The following is an 18,551-nucleotide window of genomic DNA, read 5'->3' on the forward strand; positions in this document are numbered from 1 at the left end:
TGGAACATTCACCAAGATAGATCACAAAACACACCTTAACAAATTTAAAAGAATAGAAATCAGACAAAGTATGTAATTCTAAATTAATAGTGTTAGTTACTTGAGTTTAAATAGCCCTAGAATGAAGAAAATTTATTTATCATCCTATCACATTTTAACAGACACGTTTCCTAAGGAATATCTATTTCCCTTTACTTTTATTGGTTGCTCAACAATATGACTTCTGATATCGTCTGCCTGGCTAACATCTACCCATGCTCGGTCCAAACTTAAAGATTAAAACCTTTAATACAGTCTAATAAAAGCATAAACAAAGTTAACCATTGAAAAACAACCTACAGAAAATAATGAAATATTTATGACATAAAGGATTAATGTCATTAATATATGAAGAGATTTTATAAATCAATAAGAAAAATGAGCACATTTATTCTTGGCTCTTAATCTACACAGCACCCAGAGCAGTGTCTTTAAAACCCAAATCTGGCCAGGTACTCCCCTACTTAAAGTCCTTCAAAGGCTTCACATTGCTCTTAGAATAAAGTCCAAACCCTTAACATGATCCACACGATGTGGTCCTTATTTACCTCTCTAGACTTTTCTCCCATCATTCCTCTCTTCTCCCTCTCTGGACTCCAGCCAGACTGCTCTTTTTTCAGCTCCTTGCCACCAGAAACTTTTTCACACGCTGATTGCTCTTCCCAGGGTTACACCACCACTCCCTTCACCCAATTCATGCCCACTCTTCTTCCAGATCTCAGCTTAAACATCACTTCTCAGGGAAATCTTTCATCTTAACTCCAGATCAGTTTGGATTCTCTATTATGTGTTCTTCACAACCTTGAGCAAACAGATGAAATCATGTCTCTGAGTCTTCAGATTTCACAACCAGACCCTGAGAAGGCCCTGAGCCTCCCAGCAAAGTAAGGCTCAGGGCAAAGAAGCCATTGAGTTCTGGAACTTCTTATCTCCAACAGTCACAGATGTTTACAAAGCTCAGGAGGAAGTTATGATGAGAGCTTCCTAAGCTGTCTGTCCTTAATTTTTTTTCGAATAGACAACTTTAAAAACATAATGAAATCTATGGGACTTCTCCCCCAGAAAAATGCACATAAGCAAAACATTTGATAATGTTTTCAATGTTTCACAATTCCCCTAAAGTCCATCTATTCACCTCAGGTTAAGAACCCGAACGTAGGCCTAGTGAGAATCTCATACACACAAACACATTGGTTCCCTGGCTTTGTTCTTTTAATCACTATGCACTGAGTATCTATAGCATAGAGGTTCCAGTAATAGTAAGACCTTATAAATGAAATTTGATTTATGGCTTAAAAGAAGAGAATGATTTGCACATACATTGTCTCATTTACTCTTCACAAAAAACCAATGAGGTAGTCACACATTGTTCCACCTGTTTTACAGATGACAAAACAAGCAATCCCAGAAAAAGTAAGTGATTTGACTAAGGCTACCCAGCCAAAAGGCAGTTGAAACCCAGGAGTAAAATGCAACCTTTTAACCCTAGACTTGGCCTTTTCCCTCCATATTAATATTGACCCCAATGGCTGGTGGCAATCAGACCTGTGCCTAGTTGAGCTGCCTGCTGAACACCACGGTCACCCCCGAGGCCACAGTCTCAGCCCCCAGTTCCCATGTTGGTGAGCCTCATGCTCTCCTATTCCAGGTGGGGACGTAACGGCAAATCCTCGGTTTCCGCAGTGGGATTCCCCTGGTGTTTGTGGGAGGTAGCCGGGGGTCCCCATCCCCTTGCCTAAAGCATAATAGCAAATATTCTCTGAGTTCTTAATACATGTGAGGCACGATTCTAAGCTCTTTGCATGAATTAACTCATCAAACCCTCAAGACAACATCATGAGGTGGGTACTACCTACTACCTCCATTCTGTGGACACTTAGAGGAGGTTAAGGCACTTGGCCAAGGATCCACAACTAGCAATGATTTTTGGAGCCAAGATTTGAGCTCTGGAGCCTGTGCCCTTAACCAAACCACAATTCTGCCTCTCCTGAGCCAATTGTTTGTAACCTTCGGGGGTCACATGCATCCTAGACAGTGTAGCTAAAACTCTGGACCCTCTCCCTAGGAAAATGCGGTTAAGCAGAATTTTGCAAAATATTTCTGGGACTTCAGGTCTCCCCAAGGCCCACCATCTACCGACGTCATACATATTGGAAGGAATTGTCCAAGGACCAAAAGAGAAGCGGCGCCAGCGCCGCAGGGCTTCTCCTCTGCAAACGCGGGAGGAGAGCTGAGCTGCAGGGTGACGGGGATGCTCGTTCACTGGAAATCAGCTCCCGGGACTGCAACGCCCTGAGAACGCAGTCGGGATGCTGAGCCTCCCGAGTCCGGGAGCTGAATGAGGCACGCACGGACCACTGGCTGGACTGAAATTCTGCGTCCCTCCCAGCATCCTGGAGTCACGAGACGGGGGACTTGGAGCGGACGGGATCTCAGAACTCTGGTCCTGGGCGCGGAGAGGCGGCATCGCTGCGGGTGCTGAACGCTCCCAGTACCGCGCCGCAGCCGCTGCGGGAGCTGTCCAGTGCTGAACCCGGATACGGCCCGGCTCGCGGGGCTCAGACTCGACTCTGCAGCACCCAGAGCAGCCGGACCGAGCTTCTGAAAGCGCTGACGCAGGGCGCGGGGAGAGCGGGAAACAGAGGGCTGGAAGCCGGACATGGACCTGCAGAGACTCGACTCCTACCAGGGGGGAGCTGGCCCTGACTTCAGTGAGCACGTCCTGCATAAGGTAAGAATCTCCTCCAGTACTCCGCCCTACCCCAACCCTGGGAGAGGGCGCCGTCAGCAGGAGTTCTCTCCGTTCTCCTGATTTGGCTTTGGGACTTAAAGAGAAACTGACCCCTATCTGTGAATCTGGGGAACCCTTTCTGTTTGATCCTATTTGCTGCTCAAAAGATAGATGCATGAACGCTGGCGGAGGGGCCGCTGCCAGAGGCTCAGATTGCCAGGAGATTCGTTCATTCATTCAAATAACTTGTGTCCCTTTCTCACTCGCTCCCTCCTGCCTCTCATCCGTTTGAACTCCTGTGTACCCCGAGCACCCTTGCCCTCTGTAACCCTTGTGGGAGGCTGTGTTTGTCCTCCCACCCTTGCCTCAAAAGCTCTGGCCCCATCAAGCCTGGTAGTTGTGGTCAAAGACCTGAATTCCTGGCCAACTTGCTGAAATTAAACATAGAAATGATCTGCAGCAGAAATAAACTGTTGTTTTCCAACCAGACTCCCTCATGGCTCCAGAAAGCTGCCCTCCAGCCATGACTCACTCTCAGCCTCCTGAAAGTGTTTGGTTATTTCAAAGCTCTAACTCATCCATTGCTTCCCTCATTCAAGTTTCTTAGGCAACGCAATTCTCAATAAAGCAGGTCTCCTCTTGAAGTGATTGTCGGGAAAAAGTGGCAACCTCTCTCTAGGTAACACTGTTTAATCCAAAATTCATCACCTTGGAAAAATCAGAGCCTTGTATTTGTCATAAGAAGTCACTATTGCTCCTCAGCCCTTTGTCTGCCCTCCTCATTCAACCTTTAAATGTCCTACTTTGCTAATTCTGGTTTTTCCTTCAGTCCCCTGAAAGGCTGTACACGGTCCTACAGTTGGAGATTTTTTTAAATCAAAATACCACTCTGAAAATTCCATGAATGCAAGCTTTGAAATAATCTGATCCACCCTCTCCCCCTATTACACAGTTTGTATTTGAGAAAACTAAAGTTCAGAGAGGCAAAGTGACTTGTCCAAGAAAACAAGGTAGTGAATGGCCGGACTGGTATTAAAAGCCAGGAATTACGACTCCAAGTCTAATGTTCTTTTCTCTACACAAGCGTAGTTCATAGATCAGCAGCATTGACATTACCTAGGAGCTTGTTAGAAATGTGAAATCTCAGACAGTACCCGAGACCTACTGAATCTGAAACTGTATTTTAACAAGGTCCCCAAGAAATAAATATGCACATTAAAGTTTTGGATGCATGGGTTTGTGCTACACTGGCTATTTCTGTCACAAATGAAGGAAAATCAACTATTAAAGGAAGTGGGTCTGTAGATTTGAATAGTCTGTGTGACTTCTCCCTCCAGGTCCCTGAAACCCTAGGGAATAGGGAAGGAGAAAAAATTATAGCAACTGCCCCAGTCAGGAAGTTTTAAAACTATTATAGTTTGAAGTAAACTAGAACTAGATCTGTCTTCTTTGAGGTTGTGAATTTAACCCTAGTAGAAAGTGCATGCAAGTAAAAGTAACATAATTACAAATTAATTACAAAAGCATCCTGGTGACTAGATAGACGAGCCTCTCCAAGTTTAAATCATCTTATAAAGATATAAACATTCATTTTGAAAGCTTTAAGATTTGGAGGTCAAAGTTTTCAAATAATTGATCAAGTGTGGTCTTTCCCACCTCAGTTACCCACACACAAAATGTAGGCTGTAGCCCGTGAGAACTTCCACTTCCTTTGGGTTTATTGATCACCAATTTGGGAGAGAGCCCGTTCCTACAACTTCTGATATGTTTGAAGACAAGTGTCTACTTACTAATAGTAAATGCTCAGTCTCTTCAACTTGGTTGTGAGCATCTTGAGAGCAGAAACTGGCTTAAACCTTCTGTGGTACCCAACAGAATGACATATGTATGTAGAAATTTTTCCTTTTCATACAGTGCTGATCATCTCTTCTTAATATTTTATTATTGTGAATGAATTTCTATTGTGATCCACTTAAAAATCTTTTGTAAAGAGGTAGGGTATCAACATATTTGTATCATTTTTAATTTTGCTATATAATAGAGTCCAAGGAATTCCTGTTGATTCATTAGAACATATTGGCCATGAGAGGCAGGGCTCCCCTCCCACACTAGTTGCTAAGAAAAAGGAATTTATTGAAGTATAAGAAACATTAAAAAGCCAAAATCTTCTGTGTACACCTTGATGGGTTATCACTAAGTAAGGACCTGTGTGTAACAACTACCGAGATGAACAAATAGAACCTTGCCAGATTCCCGGAAACCCCCCACATGCTCCCTTCCACACACCCTCTGCCTTCTCCTCCCCAGAAATTACCGTTATAGAGGGAGAAGTTTCATTTAAGATTTTGACAGGACTCTCAGATTTTAGGTAGGATAGTCCTAGGAGCTGGCCAGAGAAGAGACATTGCTACATGATGGAAAGAAACCCCAGGCTTGGACTCAAACAGACCTTGTTGTGACTTTGAACAGCATGTGTGAAGCTTACTTTTCTTGTCTATAAAATAGGAACAATAATACCTGGCTTGTTGTTTGTTGAATGAGGATGTCAGATAATATAATGTAAAATATAGATATGTAAGTATGTATGTATATATAGTCTCTGGCATATGGGAAGCATTCCTTAAATGGTGGTTGTTATTAGGGCACACATCTTGGGCTCCAGAGCAACTTCAATAGGTGTCACATTTGGTCTCACCTAAAATGATGAAGCTTTGTGAGAAGAGCAGAAGCTCTAAACAAGGAAACACACACACAAACACGCAGGCACAATCCCATAGGGTTAAGTTCATACAACCCACCTATGCAAAAATCTTGCCTTCCACGGGAATATCCCCACCCTGATTTCCTAAGCGGAACATCTCTTTTCTCTGGGAGGTGAGGTATGAGATGCAATGAAACCTGTCATTCAAGTTCACTTATAAGAAAAACATATGCCAAACATTGTCAGCCTTGGCAGGCACTTGCGCTTTAGCTGACCCCAGGAGTTGGAGGCTGCCCCAGACGAGCCTGAGTAACTCTTCGAATATTCCTGGAGCATCGGCTGGGAGTTGGGAGCTGCTTGGAAACACTGAGTTCATCCATCACATGCTTGGAGTTTTTAAATAGAGTTGCTGTTGTTCTCACAAATCTGAATATTTGATGCAACTAAATAATTTAAAACATGTGAAAAACCTTGCTGCTCTTTCCCTCAGAGAACTCCCAGCCCTCTCTCCCTACCTGTACAGACTCAGAAGCCCTCAAGGGCACTAATATGAGTTAGGGGTTCAGGAACAGGATTGGGTTCTAGCTGTGCCAGGGCCTGACTGTGAGCTCTGGGAAAATGAAGCACAGAGAGGGGCAGCTTTTGCCCCAGAAGACAGTGAATTAGGACACAGGCTTCAGTTCAAGAGCTTACTTCCTAGTTCACCATCACCAGCTCTCTGGTGAACGCCCACACGCCAATCTTGTTCCAAAAGGGACAAACAATTACTAAGCCAAAGTCAGTCTCCTCCATAGCATCCCAGAAAAACCAGAGACCAAGGGGCAGGAAGACATGGACCATCTATCCATTCATCCAGGGCTTGGTCCTTGTTGGAAAAAATAGAATTATTGGGGAGATACAGACAAAAGGTTTCTGTCCTACAAGGGACTCCCCTTCCCTCTGACTCCGCCCTAATACCTCTTCTAGGTGAGTGGGAAAGGCAAGCAGGTCATCTCTACTACTCTCCCTCCTCTCTTACACTTGTCCTTCACTCCCCTCTTCTACTGCTCATCTTGTGACTTCTATATCCCTCATCCAGTCATTCAGCAAACATGTACTGAGCCTTTCCAAGGTGTAAGAAACTATGCTGGGCATTATAGAGAAAACACAGACACACACACACAAATGGTTCCCACCTTCAATAATCTCATGGCCTATAAGACGTGCACACAAATTACAAATTGCTATAATACTGTGTAGCATCTCAGAAGTGCCCTAGGAAACATACAAGAAGATACAGTGGGATAATCCCGGAAGAAATGGTCACTCCTGACCTCAATTTTAAGGCAGATCCTCTCTCACTTGTGGCTTCTGATTAAGAGTTGATATCTGAAAGAGAAGAGTTCCACACACCAGCCAGCCTCCATGCCCCATGGGGGCGTCACCCACTGATCCTAGAGAAAGGTCTAGATTCAGCAGCATTTTCCTTCCCTGCCAGAAACTGTTACTAAGGAAAGACAAATTAACCAGCAAAAGGCCATACCCGCTATTCTGTCTCCTTCTACCACTCTCTATCCCTCGGGGCATTTTTTTTCACTTAAACAGTTTTAACGGAACACAAATTTGTGGTCAAAGAATCTGATTCCATGGGAAAATTCACACCCTGTAGGTGAAGAGATTTTACTTCCAAAGTGAGTCCATCATAACTCAATAAAGTGTTGGGGTTTTTTTAAGGAAAAATATATAAAACCAAAGTGAGAGCACTGGCTCCAATTATCGCCAGATTTCCATCCTCAGCTCGGGGACAAACGAGAAAGCCAAGAAGAGTTAGCTGCTCCCTGTGGAATGTTCCCATTTGCTGTTTCCCTCTCGCTGTTTCCCTCTTGCTGTTTCCCTCTCCTGTTTGCTCTCGGGGCTTTCTGATAAATAAACGAAGTGTATGTTACAGCACTGACGATCTCCCTCATCTGGGACTCCCTTGGCTAGTTTGTCGGTCCTGCCCGGATCCCAGAGCAGCCAGCTGGCTTGGGGAGTGGTGCTGGCAGGTTCTTTTGGATAACCTCAGCAGGAAATGAGGGTGACTCAGTCCAGTGTCCCAAAGTCATTTTCCAAGCTCTTCGGGCTTCCCTCTGCCAGTGCTCTTTCCTCTAATCTGGAGTCCCTGGGGCCTTTTGCAAGGAAATACTTGAGGCTCCCTGGTGCTGGTGTGCTCATGTTTCCTCCTATAAGCTGTTCTGGGGAAGGGCTTTGGCTTCCTTCATTTTCAGGTCAGGAAACCCAGCTTTGCTGGAAATAAACAGCCACAGGCGAGAACCAGGCTGGGGAATTGTTGAACAGGAAATTTGAAGTGTCTCTAAACTTAGCCCAGCACACTCCATGTCTCCATCCTCCCTTTCTCAGGCACGAGAGGCAGTCCCTGGAGACTGCAAGTGAAAATGGAGATCACAGCTCCTTTGCTAGCTTGCAGAGCACTCAGGCAATGCACTTCCCCAGCTGGGAGCAGCCCTGGACCAGCCAACCAGAGGAGGTTTTCCGAGGCCAGATAAGAGAGCTCCAAGCCAGCAGCAAACAACATATCTAGAAATCTTAACCCCTCGCTGACCACATCCATCAAAGCCCCCGCAAGACCTCGCCCTGCTCCTGAAGGTAGCCAGGTCCTAAGTGGTAAAATAACATGACTGTTGAAACAAGCAGAGCTCAAGAATTCCCCCAGGAGATTGTTCCTGTTTCCCTGAACTGGTGTAGGTGTCTGCTCCCACCCTCATTCGCATTTCTCTTATCAGTGGACAGTTTTTACCCCCGACATGAACATGTTATTCAGTAATTTGTGCTTCTGCAAATGCCACAGGTATGCTTTTAGATGTCTTGAACCAACTTGGCTCATATTTCCTCTTGCTTCTGGTCCTCTGCCCCTGGCTGCCACCAGCACACACCCCTCCTCTCACAAGGTACAGGCAGGGCCAGTGACGACACGTTCTTGCTCTTTGTCCTTCTTTATCTTTTGTCGTTAAGGGCCTTTTAAAAGCAAAGCAAACTTTTCCCCTCCTCCTCCTTCTCCCTCTGCCATTTGAATTTTGCAGCCACACTCCTCCCAGTAAGTCTGCTTATTAAAAAGCAGGGCTGCCAGTGTGTCAGAGCAACATCCCCAGGGGACAGTCAGGAACTCGTAGCACCCTGCTTCTTCCAGCCCCTCCCAACCTCACCTTGAGAAGCCATTAACCTTTGGAAGGGAATGAAGCTGCCGGTACGGTACGGACCCAGCCCAGATGAGACACAGCCTCGTCCAGCCCCTCGGAAACCTCCTCCTCTGTGGGGGGCAGTCCCAGAGCTTTGTCTTTACCCAGATCTTCCCATTTCCCAGGGTCCCCTTCTCAGGTTTCATTAGATTATGAACTGAGAAGGATTAAAATCATCTCTGCCCCATAATCTAGAAGGACCCAGTGAGACTGATAACCGTTAATAATAAATGGTAAAAATAAACACTTGGTTCACTTGTGGAGCATTTGACAGTTTACAAAAAAACTTTAATATGTGCCATGACACTTTCTACTTACCAAACGCCTTTTCCAGTAGATGTTATTATTAATTCCATGTTATAAATAGAGAACCAGAGGCCAGATGGAAAAAAATAAAGTTACTGGCTCAAGGTCACAGCAGGTAGGTATTGTGGGAATAACAGCAGACTCTTACATGGCACTTATCTGCCAGACACTATTCTAGACACTTTACATCTTTCAATCCTACAACAACCCTATAGTAATCTCACTTTACAGATGAGTAAACTGAGGCACAGAGACATTAAGAAACTTGCCTAAGATCACCCAGCTAACAAGTGGTGGAGCCCAGATTCAAACCCCAGCAAGCTGGAGATGCAAAGGGCTAGAGTTAGGAGAGGGCAAAGGGCTTCACCAAGGAGGTCACAGATTGTCACTCCTTTAGGGTGTTGACAGCAGTGCAGTGTGTGGCCCCCAGCTCTGTAGGATCAGAGACCCAGTTTTGCTCACTCAGCCTGGAGTGGATCCATCCCTTCAGGCAGGCTCCTGTTGATCAAACTCACAAGGCTGATGCATCGCCCCAGATGCCAGACCACATTATAATCAGGGGGTGGTTTGCTAAGCATGAAATCCAGAAAAAAAAGAAACTTGGAGAACACAGACGTTCAGTGATATTGCTCTGATATGGTTTAATAGCTGGCTACACTATGAGGACAGCCTCAATCTATGACTCCTGTGGCCCCTTCTACCCCGGGTCCTCTCCCCACTGACCTCTGCCTCTCTCCACGGTGCTTAACCATGACCTAGGTCGAGAGGCAGTCTATTCTCTCCAGATCTCCAGTTCCTGTATCCCTGTAGGAACCACTTGCCTTTGAGCTTGAGGATGCCCTGGACTTGACCTGGCTGTGAGGAGGGAGGAAAGGGAGGGAGCAGGGGGGATTCTTCCTCTTCAGGAGCCCCCATCAGATGCATCCACAGTTGTCATCTCACATCTCTGCCTCCCTCTCACTCAGTGCCTATGTCAGGGCCTTAGGGGTGTGGTTTCAGGGGAAAGAACCATGAAAGAGAAAAAAAGGTGATTGGGGCCATTTCCTTATATCCCACCACTGCCCCATTCCACATGCCCTCCCCTCCTTGAAATCGGACATTTCTGGTTAAGAATCCTGAGAATCAATTCAGCAAACTTCTGTTGGGCGTGGGTGTTCCTGAGCACCCAGGAACCACGCCTGTTCCCCACCCCACAAGGAGCTGAGTCTGGCAGGCTGGATGGGTCAGTGGGCTGGCACAGAGAGATGACTCAGGCTACATATGACTTCAGCCCAATATGACGCATGAACTTCAGTGCCCATGAAGACTTTTTAAAGGTCATGGACCTCTCATCTCACATGGTGCAAAGTGGATCCTTGAGGACCAAGCCAAATGCTTGCAGCTCTCTCAGACTGCCAAGTTCTGGGTCCTGACTCAGTGACTGATCAGAAGGATTGCAAAATCCACAGGTCCAGGAGCGGGGGGGGTCCCACTTCTGAAAGTCAGAATGGCTCTGGGCTCACAAAACAGGAACCCCTCCAAGTCCATGTCCAAGAAAGAAAGGGGTTCCCCAGTGCACTTCTGGGAAATACCCAGAGCAAAGATCTGTGGCCCACTCGTGGCAGAGTCGGATACAGAGAAGCAAAGCCAGACCTCCTCCCTGAACATCTCGAAAGATCTGAGCCAGAAAACGTCCAGTCAAACTCAAAGACACCAGGGCCCAGAAATCCTGGGATGACAGGCTGGCACGTGAAGAGAGGCTTGCGAAAGACGGAGGTGAAAGGCCAGAGGAGATTTGCGGTCATACCGTCCAAGACCCTCACTGCTCTGAAGAGCCAGGTCTCCTCCAGATGTCGTAGTCCAGCACCACAAACACGTGAGAAAGCCTCACAGAGAAGTCCCTGACCACCACCTGTCTGTTCCACTGCCCGCCTTGTCCACCCCCTGTCCTGTCTGCCACCTGCTCTGGCCACCACTTGCCCTGCTCACTGATTTTCTTAGAGCAGAAGGTAGCTCGTTAGCAAAAAAAGAGAACTGGGCCTGGGGTGTCAAAAAACCTGGGCTTTTGTCCTGGCTTTGCCATTAGCCAACTGCACTTCCTTGGTCATTCCATTCAAACAGCACTTTACAGTTTGCAGAGCACTCACACATAAGTTGTCTCGTGATTTCCACAACGCTGAGTGTGAGCAGCACAGGCATTATTATTCCTGTAAAGGGAAACTCTTGTGGTCACGACCCTTTTGATTGCCAGGGGCAAAACCCAACTCAAGCTATCTTAAGCAAAAAAAGAGAATTCACTGGCTCGTGTAACTGAGAAGCCTGGGGATGCTGCTCAGCCGGATCTGGGGACTGAAATGGGCCACACGCCCACCCCTGATGGTGGAGTCGGTCCCACCGAAGCCATATTAACTGAGAGTGGAAGAGAGTGGTTTCCAAGGATCATGGGGGTTGCTGTTAGCTGTAGGCTAGTCATGCAAAAACAACAGATGCCCCCATGGTAACCCTGGGAGAGGCTTGGTCCCAATATTTTAAAATCTCTTATGAGAGGTGACTGAAAAGGAAATGACCTGAACTTTTCACTCTCCCACCTAAACTGGCTCATTGTTCCCCACACATAGTGTCATTTAAGACTGGATAACCAGACTTAGTTTATTAATAACCGGTCTTAGGAAATGAACTGATGTCATCCTTTAAGGCAGTTGCTTCTTGGGGCCGAGGAGCCAGACCTCACCCTATGGGTGGAAGCAGATTTTCCTCTGGGGGATCCAGATGACTCAGCTTGCAATAACCTGGGGAGGAGGTCGATGTGGGGGCATAGGATGGGGACACAGAAGGCGAGGCTCAGGCTGGAATGAGGGGACATTCTTCCTCCTCATTTTGGGACCACAGTCAGTTAGTGCAAAGACGCCTGGATTTTTCCAGTGCGGGGTAAGGTGTGAGCAGCCCGTGGCCGCATGAAGGCAGATGAAAAGTGAGGCTGAAGGCTGCCAAACAAGGCAACCTTGGTGTGCAACCTGGGCAGTCACACAGGGCCCACATTTGGTTTAATACTCTACTGTCAACATCTTGAGAGTCTTAATAATTTTTGTACCAGAAGCCCCGTAATATTTCATGCTGGACCCACAAATTATGTAACCATCTTGCTGTCAAATAAGAATCTCTGGAGGGTCTGAGCCCAGGTCTGTGCAGTAGTTCTGAGCTGTTCTCTGGGTCATATCTCCCTTCTTTTGGCCTCACCCCACACCTGGTTCCAGATGAGCCGTGAGCAGCCGGGGAAAGACTATCTTATGCTCAGGGCAGAATGGCAAAGAGGCGAGCAGTGTCCCTCCCCCAGGGCTGGCACTGTGTCAGCAGTGGTGTTCCCTGGAGAAGAACGGCTGCACCCAGCAGGACAGCAATCTGCAAGGGGCATGGGCCACAGGAAGCATGCATGGAAGGCAGATTAGAACACCCACAGGTGGACGGGCAAGGCTCCAGCCTCGGGCAAGCCTACATAGGGCTGGGGAAGAAGTAAGCCAGGCTTGTACTTGCGATTTGAACACTGGGCCACTATCACGCTGGCATGTCCCTCCCTGGACCCCCAGGGTCCTCAGGGAAAAAGAGGCTTGAAGCTGGAAGCTGCCTCAAGCCCCTTCTGTCAGGGACCTCCCGAAATTCTAGTGCAGCCCTGGTGACAATCTCAGCCTGGCCCTGGGCAGCCACGGGGGCAGAGTCAGTGCCTTTGGGGCCATTCGCTCACAAGGCGGACTCAAGACTCGGCCTCCAGAGCTGCTCAGACGCCGTTGGAAAGTGGATCTGATGCAGTGAGTCACCGTTAATTGGGTCTCAGGAGAGGAGGAGCCAAGCAACGTCAACCCTGGGGACTTGCTTCCATCATAACCCAACTGCAGGATCACAACCCTAGGAAAGCAAGCCAAGATTTCCCGACACCAAGACCGCTCGGGAGCAGAATCTCCTTCACTTTACCTCCACTTTCTCTCACTTCTGTTCTCATGTCTCATCACATTTTAAGACAAAACGCTTTCCCTCTCCTCTGGTTCTACTTCACTCGCCATCCGCCAGACAGCGGGGTGTTTCAGTGGGAGGACACCGGGACTCTAGGGCTTAGTCCTTCTGCTTTTGTGGCTTATTAGTAATCTTGCAAAGGCCATGTGAAATATTGAAATGAGTACATGGTCTGAACTTTGCAACTCTTTCCAATAACCAGAGGGCAGGCTCTGGGCAGTATGGCTGAGACCAGGGGCTGTGGCCTGTTGCTTGCTTGTCACAGAAACACTCATCATCCTTGAATGCTAGAAGGAAACTCGATGTGGCTGCTTTCTGAATGGCAGACCAATCGCCAGATCCTTAAATAACACAAAGGCACATTTGGGCCTTGGCTTCTGGTTTTATTGAGTGGGAAAAATACTATTAAAATAGAAAGACCTGCATAGACTTGTCAGTTTAGTACAGAATGCCACATAATGCAAACCAGCTCATTTGATGACTTTAATAACTTTACAAAGGCAAGGAGAGTGGGCCAAGGGTTGTGATGGACCCCTAGACCCCTTATGCAAGTATATTCCTTCTTGGAAGAAAAAAAATGGCAAATAATGAGTTGTGTGGCTTCAGTGGTATTGGTAGTGTTCCATTTCTTCAGTAGGGTGGCGAGTATGTGTGTGTTTGTTTCATCATCCTTTATAACATATACATGTTATATGGACATATAGTATACAGCAAATATTTTGTAACTTACAATGAATCAACAAGCTAATAAATGACAGGATTGGGAAATATCTGGGTTTGAGACACAGAAGATAGGAAGCAATGATGGGGAGGATGAGGGAGCCTTCAGAAACTCCCCAGGATGGAATTTTTACACTGGACCCTATAGTGAACACCAGAGGAGATTCTCTTCCTTTCTGCCAAGAGCAGATTTTCTACCACACAAGGGTTCAGAACGCCTCTTCTCTATTGCTGACCCTTAGGAACAGAGTCTTACCCCTTCCTTAATTCTGAACCTGTCCTCAGAGTTTCCTTTGGCTGAACCATGAGTCAATCACGCGTCCTTGATGCAAGAACCACACACCCTCGGGACAGAGCCATGTGAGTGTGCCATCACAGTGGACTACTTTGGGGAAGGGCTTGTGCTGGGCAGGGGAATCTGAGTGATTGAAGGGGCCTTTTACCCAACTGAGGTAGAGCCAGAGGGCCCTTATGAGTGACAACCTTAGTCAGCGTCCAGACAAACATGACTACTAGAGACCTTTAGGGGGATGTTAGACTACACCAGCTGGGACATGCTGGAAAGATCCATGTCTAGAGAACAGTGTGAACAAGATCAATGGCCGCCAACCCTTAGTCCATACGTGAGTACTAGCAAAGTGTCAATCAATTTGTAGGAAATGAAGTGCACACACCATAAATTCGTGTTGGCATAAAGTTACCAACTGGCCTTCCTTGGGAAAAACTGCCTACTATTCCGACTTGGGGTGCTCAAATCCTTTCTTTTATGAAATTATGGTCATAACAGATGGTTTAGCAGAAACTTTCTCAGCTGATCCCTCTCCTAACCAACTTACTAGATCAACCAACACCCTTCAGTCTTTTGGTGAAACACACTGACTTTACACCTGTGGCAATGGGTAGCTTCTTCTCCTAAAGGCTCGCTCACTTTGGCTTTCACCTGTCAATGTGCAGGCTTAACAAGAATCAACTGTGTTCAGGCCCAAACTTGTTTCGGCCGGTCATCCATGTTAATCACAATTATGTAGTTTAATTAATTCATCCATAAACTGATCAATTGAGTGTAAACAGAAAGGATATTGAGCAATGAAATGAGTGTGAACAAAAAGAGAACTGTTATTTCTACAAAAACCAAAGGGAAGTCTTTGGAAAGACTCAATGTAAGCATGTCATTTTTTAAAAATGCTGTCAAATTAGGAATGAGTGAGAGAATCGTAAAATATTCAGAGTAAAAACATAACAATGAAAAAGGGTTTTGCAATCAGATTGCTTCATAAGCATCCAGAATGTCTTGCTCCATATTAGAGCAACTGGGACTGGAACTCCAACACGATACGGCGTGGTTTGTGCAGAAAATGCAACGAGCCTCTTCATCCAGCAGATATAAGCGCAGAAAAGGTTGAAGTCCACATCAAAATACTAGCAAATTACTGCACGTTTACATATTTTGAGTCAAAATAGAACATTTAGAGACAGAATATATCTTTTACGATTTCCTGATTTAACCAACTTTTTCAATGAACTGACCAATTATCGATTTCTAATTACATTGGGTAAGAATGCACTACTTGGTAAAATTAAAAGCTGACCACTACATCAGTCCCTCTCGATCTAAAAAATTATGGGTACATGAGATCAACCGCTTCTAGCAGTCTATCCCCTCCAAGGCTGAGCAGCTATGAACTCCATCTTCAAGGTGTCAAGCAAAGGCAGCCTTCAGCCTCACTTCAATCCAACATTTATCTTAATCAGGTATTTTGAAGATTATTAGCCCAGTATATTTTTCTCCCTCAACTGTCTCTCAAAAAGGCTCTGTCTTCTGAAAGCCAGTAATATGCACATAGTTCTCAAAGGGAGACTGTCCAAACCCTACTATTTTTATAAAGTGGAATCTTTAAATATTAATAATTCAAAAACCAAAGGAGGGAAGCCCCAGCAACGTTAGGCAGGCTATGAATAGGTTCAGTCAGGGCTGAGTGGTTAAGCGTCTTGGAGTTTGTCTTCACAGAATGTGCTTTCCTGGAAACCATACAGCAAAATAGTAAACACCACCCCCACTCAGACCATAGGAACCCTATCTGAACTCTCTCTCCCTTGCAATAAGGGTGCTGGTCCAGCACCCGAAATATGCCTTGGCAGAGACCTTATGGAGCAGCCGGACATGGCTGAGACAACGCCAACACACCAATCTTTAAAGATTATGAAATAGCTTCCTTTCAAACCTCTTGCATATGTTTGCCTCCCTTCCCCCACCCCTGACTACTTCCCCAGCACTCTCTAAACTTTAGCTGAGGCTTGAACAGATTGGGCTGGATTTCAGGCAGATTCCTGCAGTCGTGACCCAAGCCCTAAAGAACCTGAACGCTTCCGGCAAGCACCACCCGTCGGAAGTCTGCCCTGTCCAGCTGTGGAATGGACTGGACGGGTTTCACAAATGTCACGGGCTAGTCAACTCCATCTGTGAGGACATGAAAAGGTCTCTTTTCAGACAGCCACCAATCCGAATGGCTGGAATTTTGGGTAAAAACATGATATCCAGCGATATATGTGGTAGATGCCTTTTTAAAAGCTTGAATAAGGCAATTACAAGTGATCAGAGTGGATCTGTCTTTCTAAGCTGATTTGCCCTTCCTCACCTCAGGCAGGCTGCCAGAACCTTCCATCTCCAGCCCATATCCACCATCCAGATAAAGGCAGAAGCAGCCAGACTCCTCCAGCCAAACCAAAGTGAGCTGAATTCTAGTCTTCCCTGTGTTTCTAGATTTATGTTGAAAGTTTCATGGCAGTATTCTTCACTAGCATCTGTGACAGATTACCAGAAAAGATGAATTCCTTAGTATCCAACACAAGCATGTACATATAGATTCTGTTTGGTGCTGGCTGCTTAAAAACTCAGCAATATGGGCCGGCTCTGTGGCCGAGTGGTTGGGTTCATGTGCTCCGCTGCGACGGCCCAGGGTTCGGATCCTGAGTGTGGACATGGCACCGCTCGTCAGGCCATGTTGAGGCGGCGTCCCACATCCCACAACTAGAAGGACCTGCAACTAAGATATACAACTGTGTACGGGGGGGGGGAGATAAAGCAGAAGAAAAAAAAAAAAGATTGGCAACAGTTGTTAGCCCAGATGCCAATCTTTAAAAAAGTTTTTAAAAATTAAAAAATTAAAAAAATTAAAAACTCGGCAATAAAGTCACTTTATGCATAATAGTTAAAATGGCACAGTGACGCACTGGCCCAAGGCTTTCCCTTAGGACTTTTATTCCTATATTTCGACTCACTCTAACTTTGCTCTGCTTTGAGCCTTTCCATTCAAAGATCTCTCTGTAGGCCCTCCTTGCTCTGTAAATCCTGATACAGCCTGAGTTAAAAACAGTCCCACTCTGACGCAACCAGCTTAAATGACCAGCCCAAGAATGTGTAAGCTTGCTTGGGCTCGGCAAATTCCTCCAGGATGGCAAAACCCTTGAGATTCAAAGGGATCGTCTTTCGGGGATTGGGAGCAGGAGCAAAGAGTAGCGCACGCTGGGATGGCCATTCACCAAGGCCACATCGCCCAGACCACTTGGGGTGTCCACAGCTGTGAGAAGCCAGGCTACTCCAGGACACACAGATAATGGCCCATTCAACACTTCTGCAGCCCCCATACCTGCTGGGGCACTTGCCTGTGACCCCAGGCATAGCTTGTCATTTCTTCCCAAGCCATGACTCCTTTCCCTGACACTTTATCCCAGCCCCCCCCAAAAGAGACCTAAGTGAGGTAAGAGACCTTAGTCCTCCAGTCGGGGAGAACCACGGCTCCTCGCGTCTCCCCTGGTTTCAGGCTGGGAGAGGGAAGTCTCTCCACTTCATGCTTCTGGGAAGTCGATCCTGAAATTCCTTTGGCTGCCCAGGTGGCCCAGTACTCCCTTCCTAGAATGATGGACACGGGTGCCCATGCTCCCAAAACCTTGCTCTGGGTTTGCAAGTCTGAAGCATCATGTTACTTATTCATTCCATCAACATATAAACATTCAAGAACCGACCACGTGCCAGATGTTAAACTAGGCACAGGGGTACAGCAGTGAAGGAGACAAAGCCCCCACCTCAGGCAGCCCACAGCCTAGCAGAGAGGGGGAAATGATAAACCTACATGCCAGTAAGTCAGTAAGTTCGGGAAGTAGAAAATGCCAGGAGGGAAGTAAAAGATGGCAACGTGACAGAGGGGAATTCGGGGTGTAACAGGGGCTACTGCTGTTAGCATGATGAGGGAAGGTCGCTCTGAGAGGGGACGTTGAGCTGAGACATGATGATAAAAAGAAGCTAACTATTCACGTATCTGCGGGAAGAGCTTTCTGGAAACAAGGAAGAGCAAGTGCCAAGGCTCTGAGAAGGGAGCAAGGCTTATCTTGTCAGAAGAAAGGTCAGAGTGGATCAGAGTGGATGGAGCAGAGCAAGTGAGAGGGAGGCAGGGAAGACGGGGTCAAAGGAACAGGCAGGGACCTGCGGATCCTGGGGCTTTGTGAGCTGCGGTAAAAGGCACCAGAAGGTGATAAGCAGGGAGTGATCAGGTCTGTGCTTGAAAAAGTTCACTCTGGCTGCTGGGAGGAGAATGGACTCGGGCAGAGGACAAAAGAGAATGGACTCCAGGCAGGGGACTGGATGGTTGCCTGGATGAGCCAGAATAGGATTTAGGACATATTCTGGAGGGAAGGCTGCCAGGACTCTAGAATAAAGACAGTAAGCCCAGCGTCTGTAAATACTTGCTAACCATCCCTGTGTGAGGGATGTACACACACACACCCCCATACACTGTCCTCCTTGTACACATAGCGCAGGGTGGTGGCCCAGACTCCAGATTCTGGAGCCAAAATGCCC

The 18,551-nt window shown here is 46.7% G+C and overlaps 1 protein-coding gene across 2 annotated transcripts in view; it reads left to right on the plus strand.

Moving 5' to 3' along the window:
• The first annotated feature begins 2,022 nt into the window (after window positions 1-2,022).
• RAB37 (RAB37, member RAS oncogene family) overlaps window positions 2,023-18,551 on the plus strand; it is a 61,007-nt gene continuing 44,478 nt past the window's right edge. Inside the window, exon 1 of one of the 2 annotated variants that reach the window (XM_014839742.3) lies at window positions 2,023-2,770. In XM_014839742.3, coding sequence (XP_014695228.1) covers window positions 2,699-2,770 — 72 coding nt within the window. In that variant the 5' untranslated portion in view covers window positions 2,023-2,698. The remainder of the gene's footprint in view (window positions 2,771-18,551) is intronic. The other variant, XM_070483585.1, reaches the window with a different exon arrangement.

This window comes from Equus asinus, chromosome 13, assembly GCF_041296235.1.
Source record: "Equus asinus isolate D_3611 breed Donkey chromosome 13, EquAss-T2T_v2, whole genome shotgun sequence".
Taxonomy (NCBI): domain Eukaryota; kingdom Metazoa; phylum Chordata; class Mammalia; order Perissodactyla; family Equidae; genus Equus; species Equus asinus.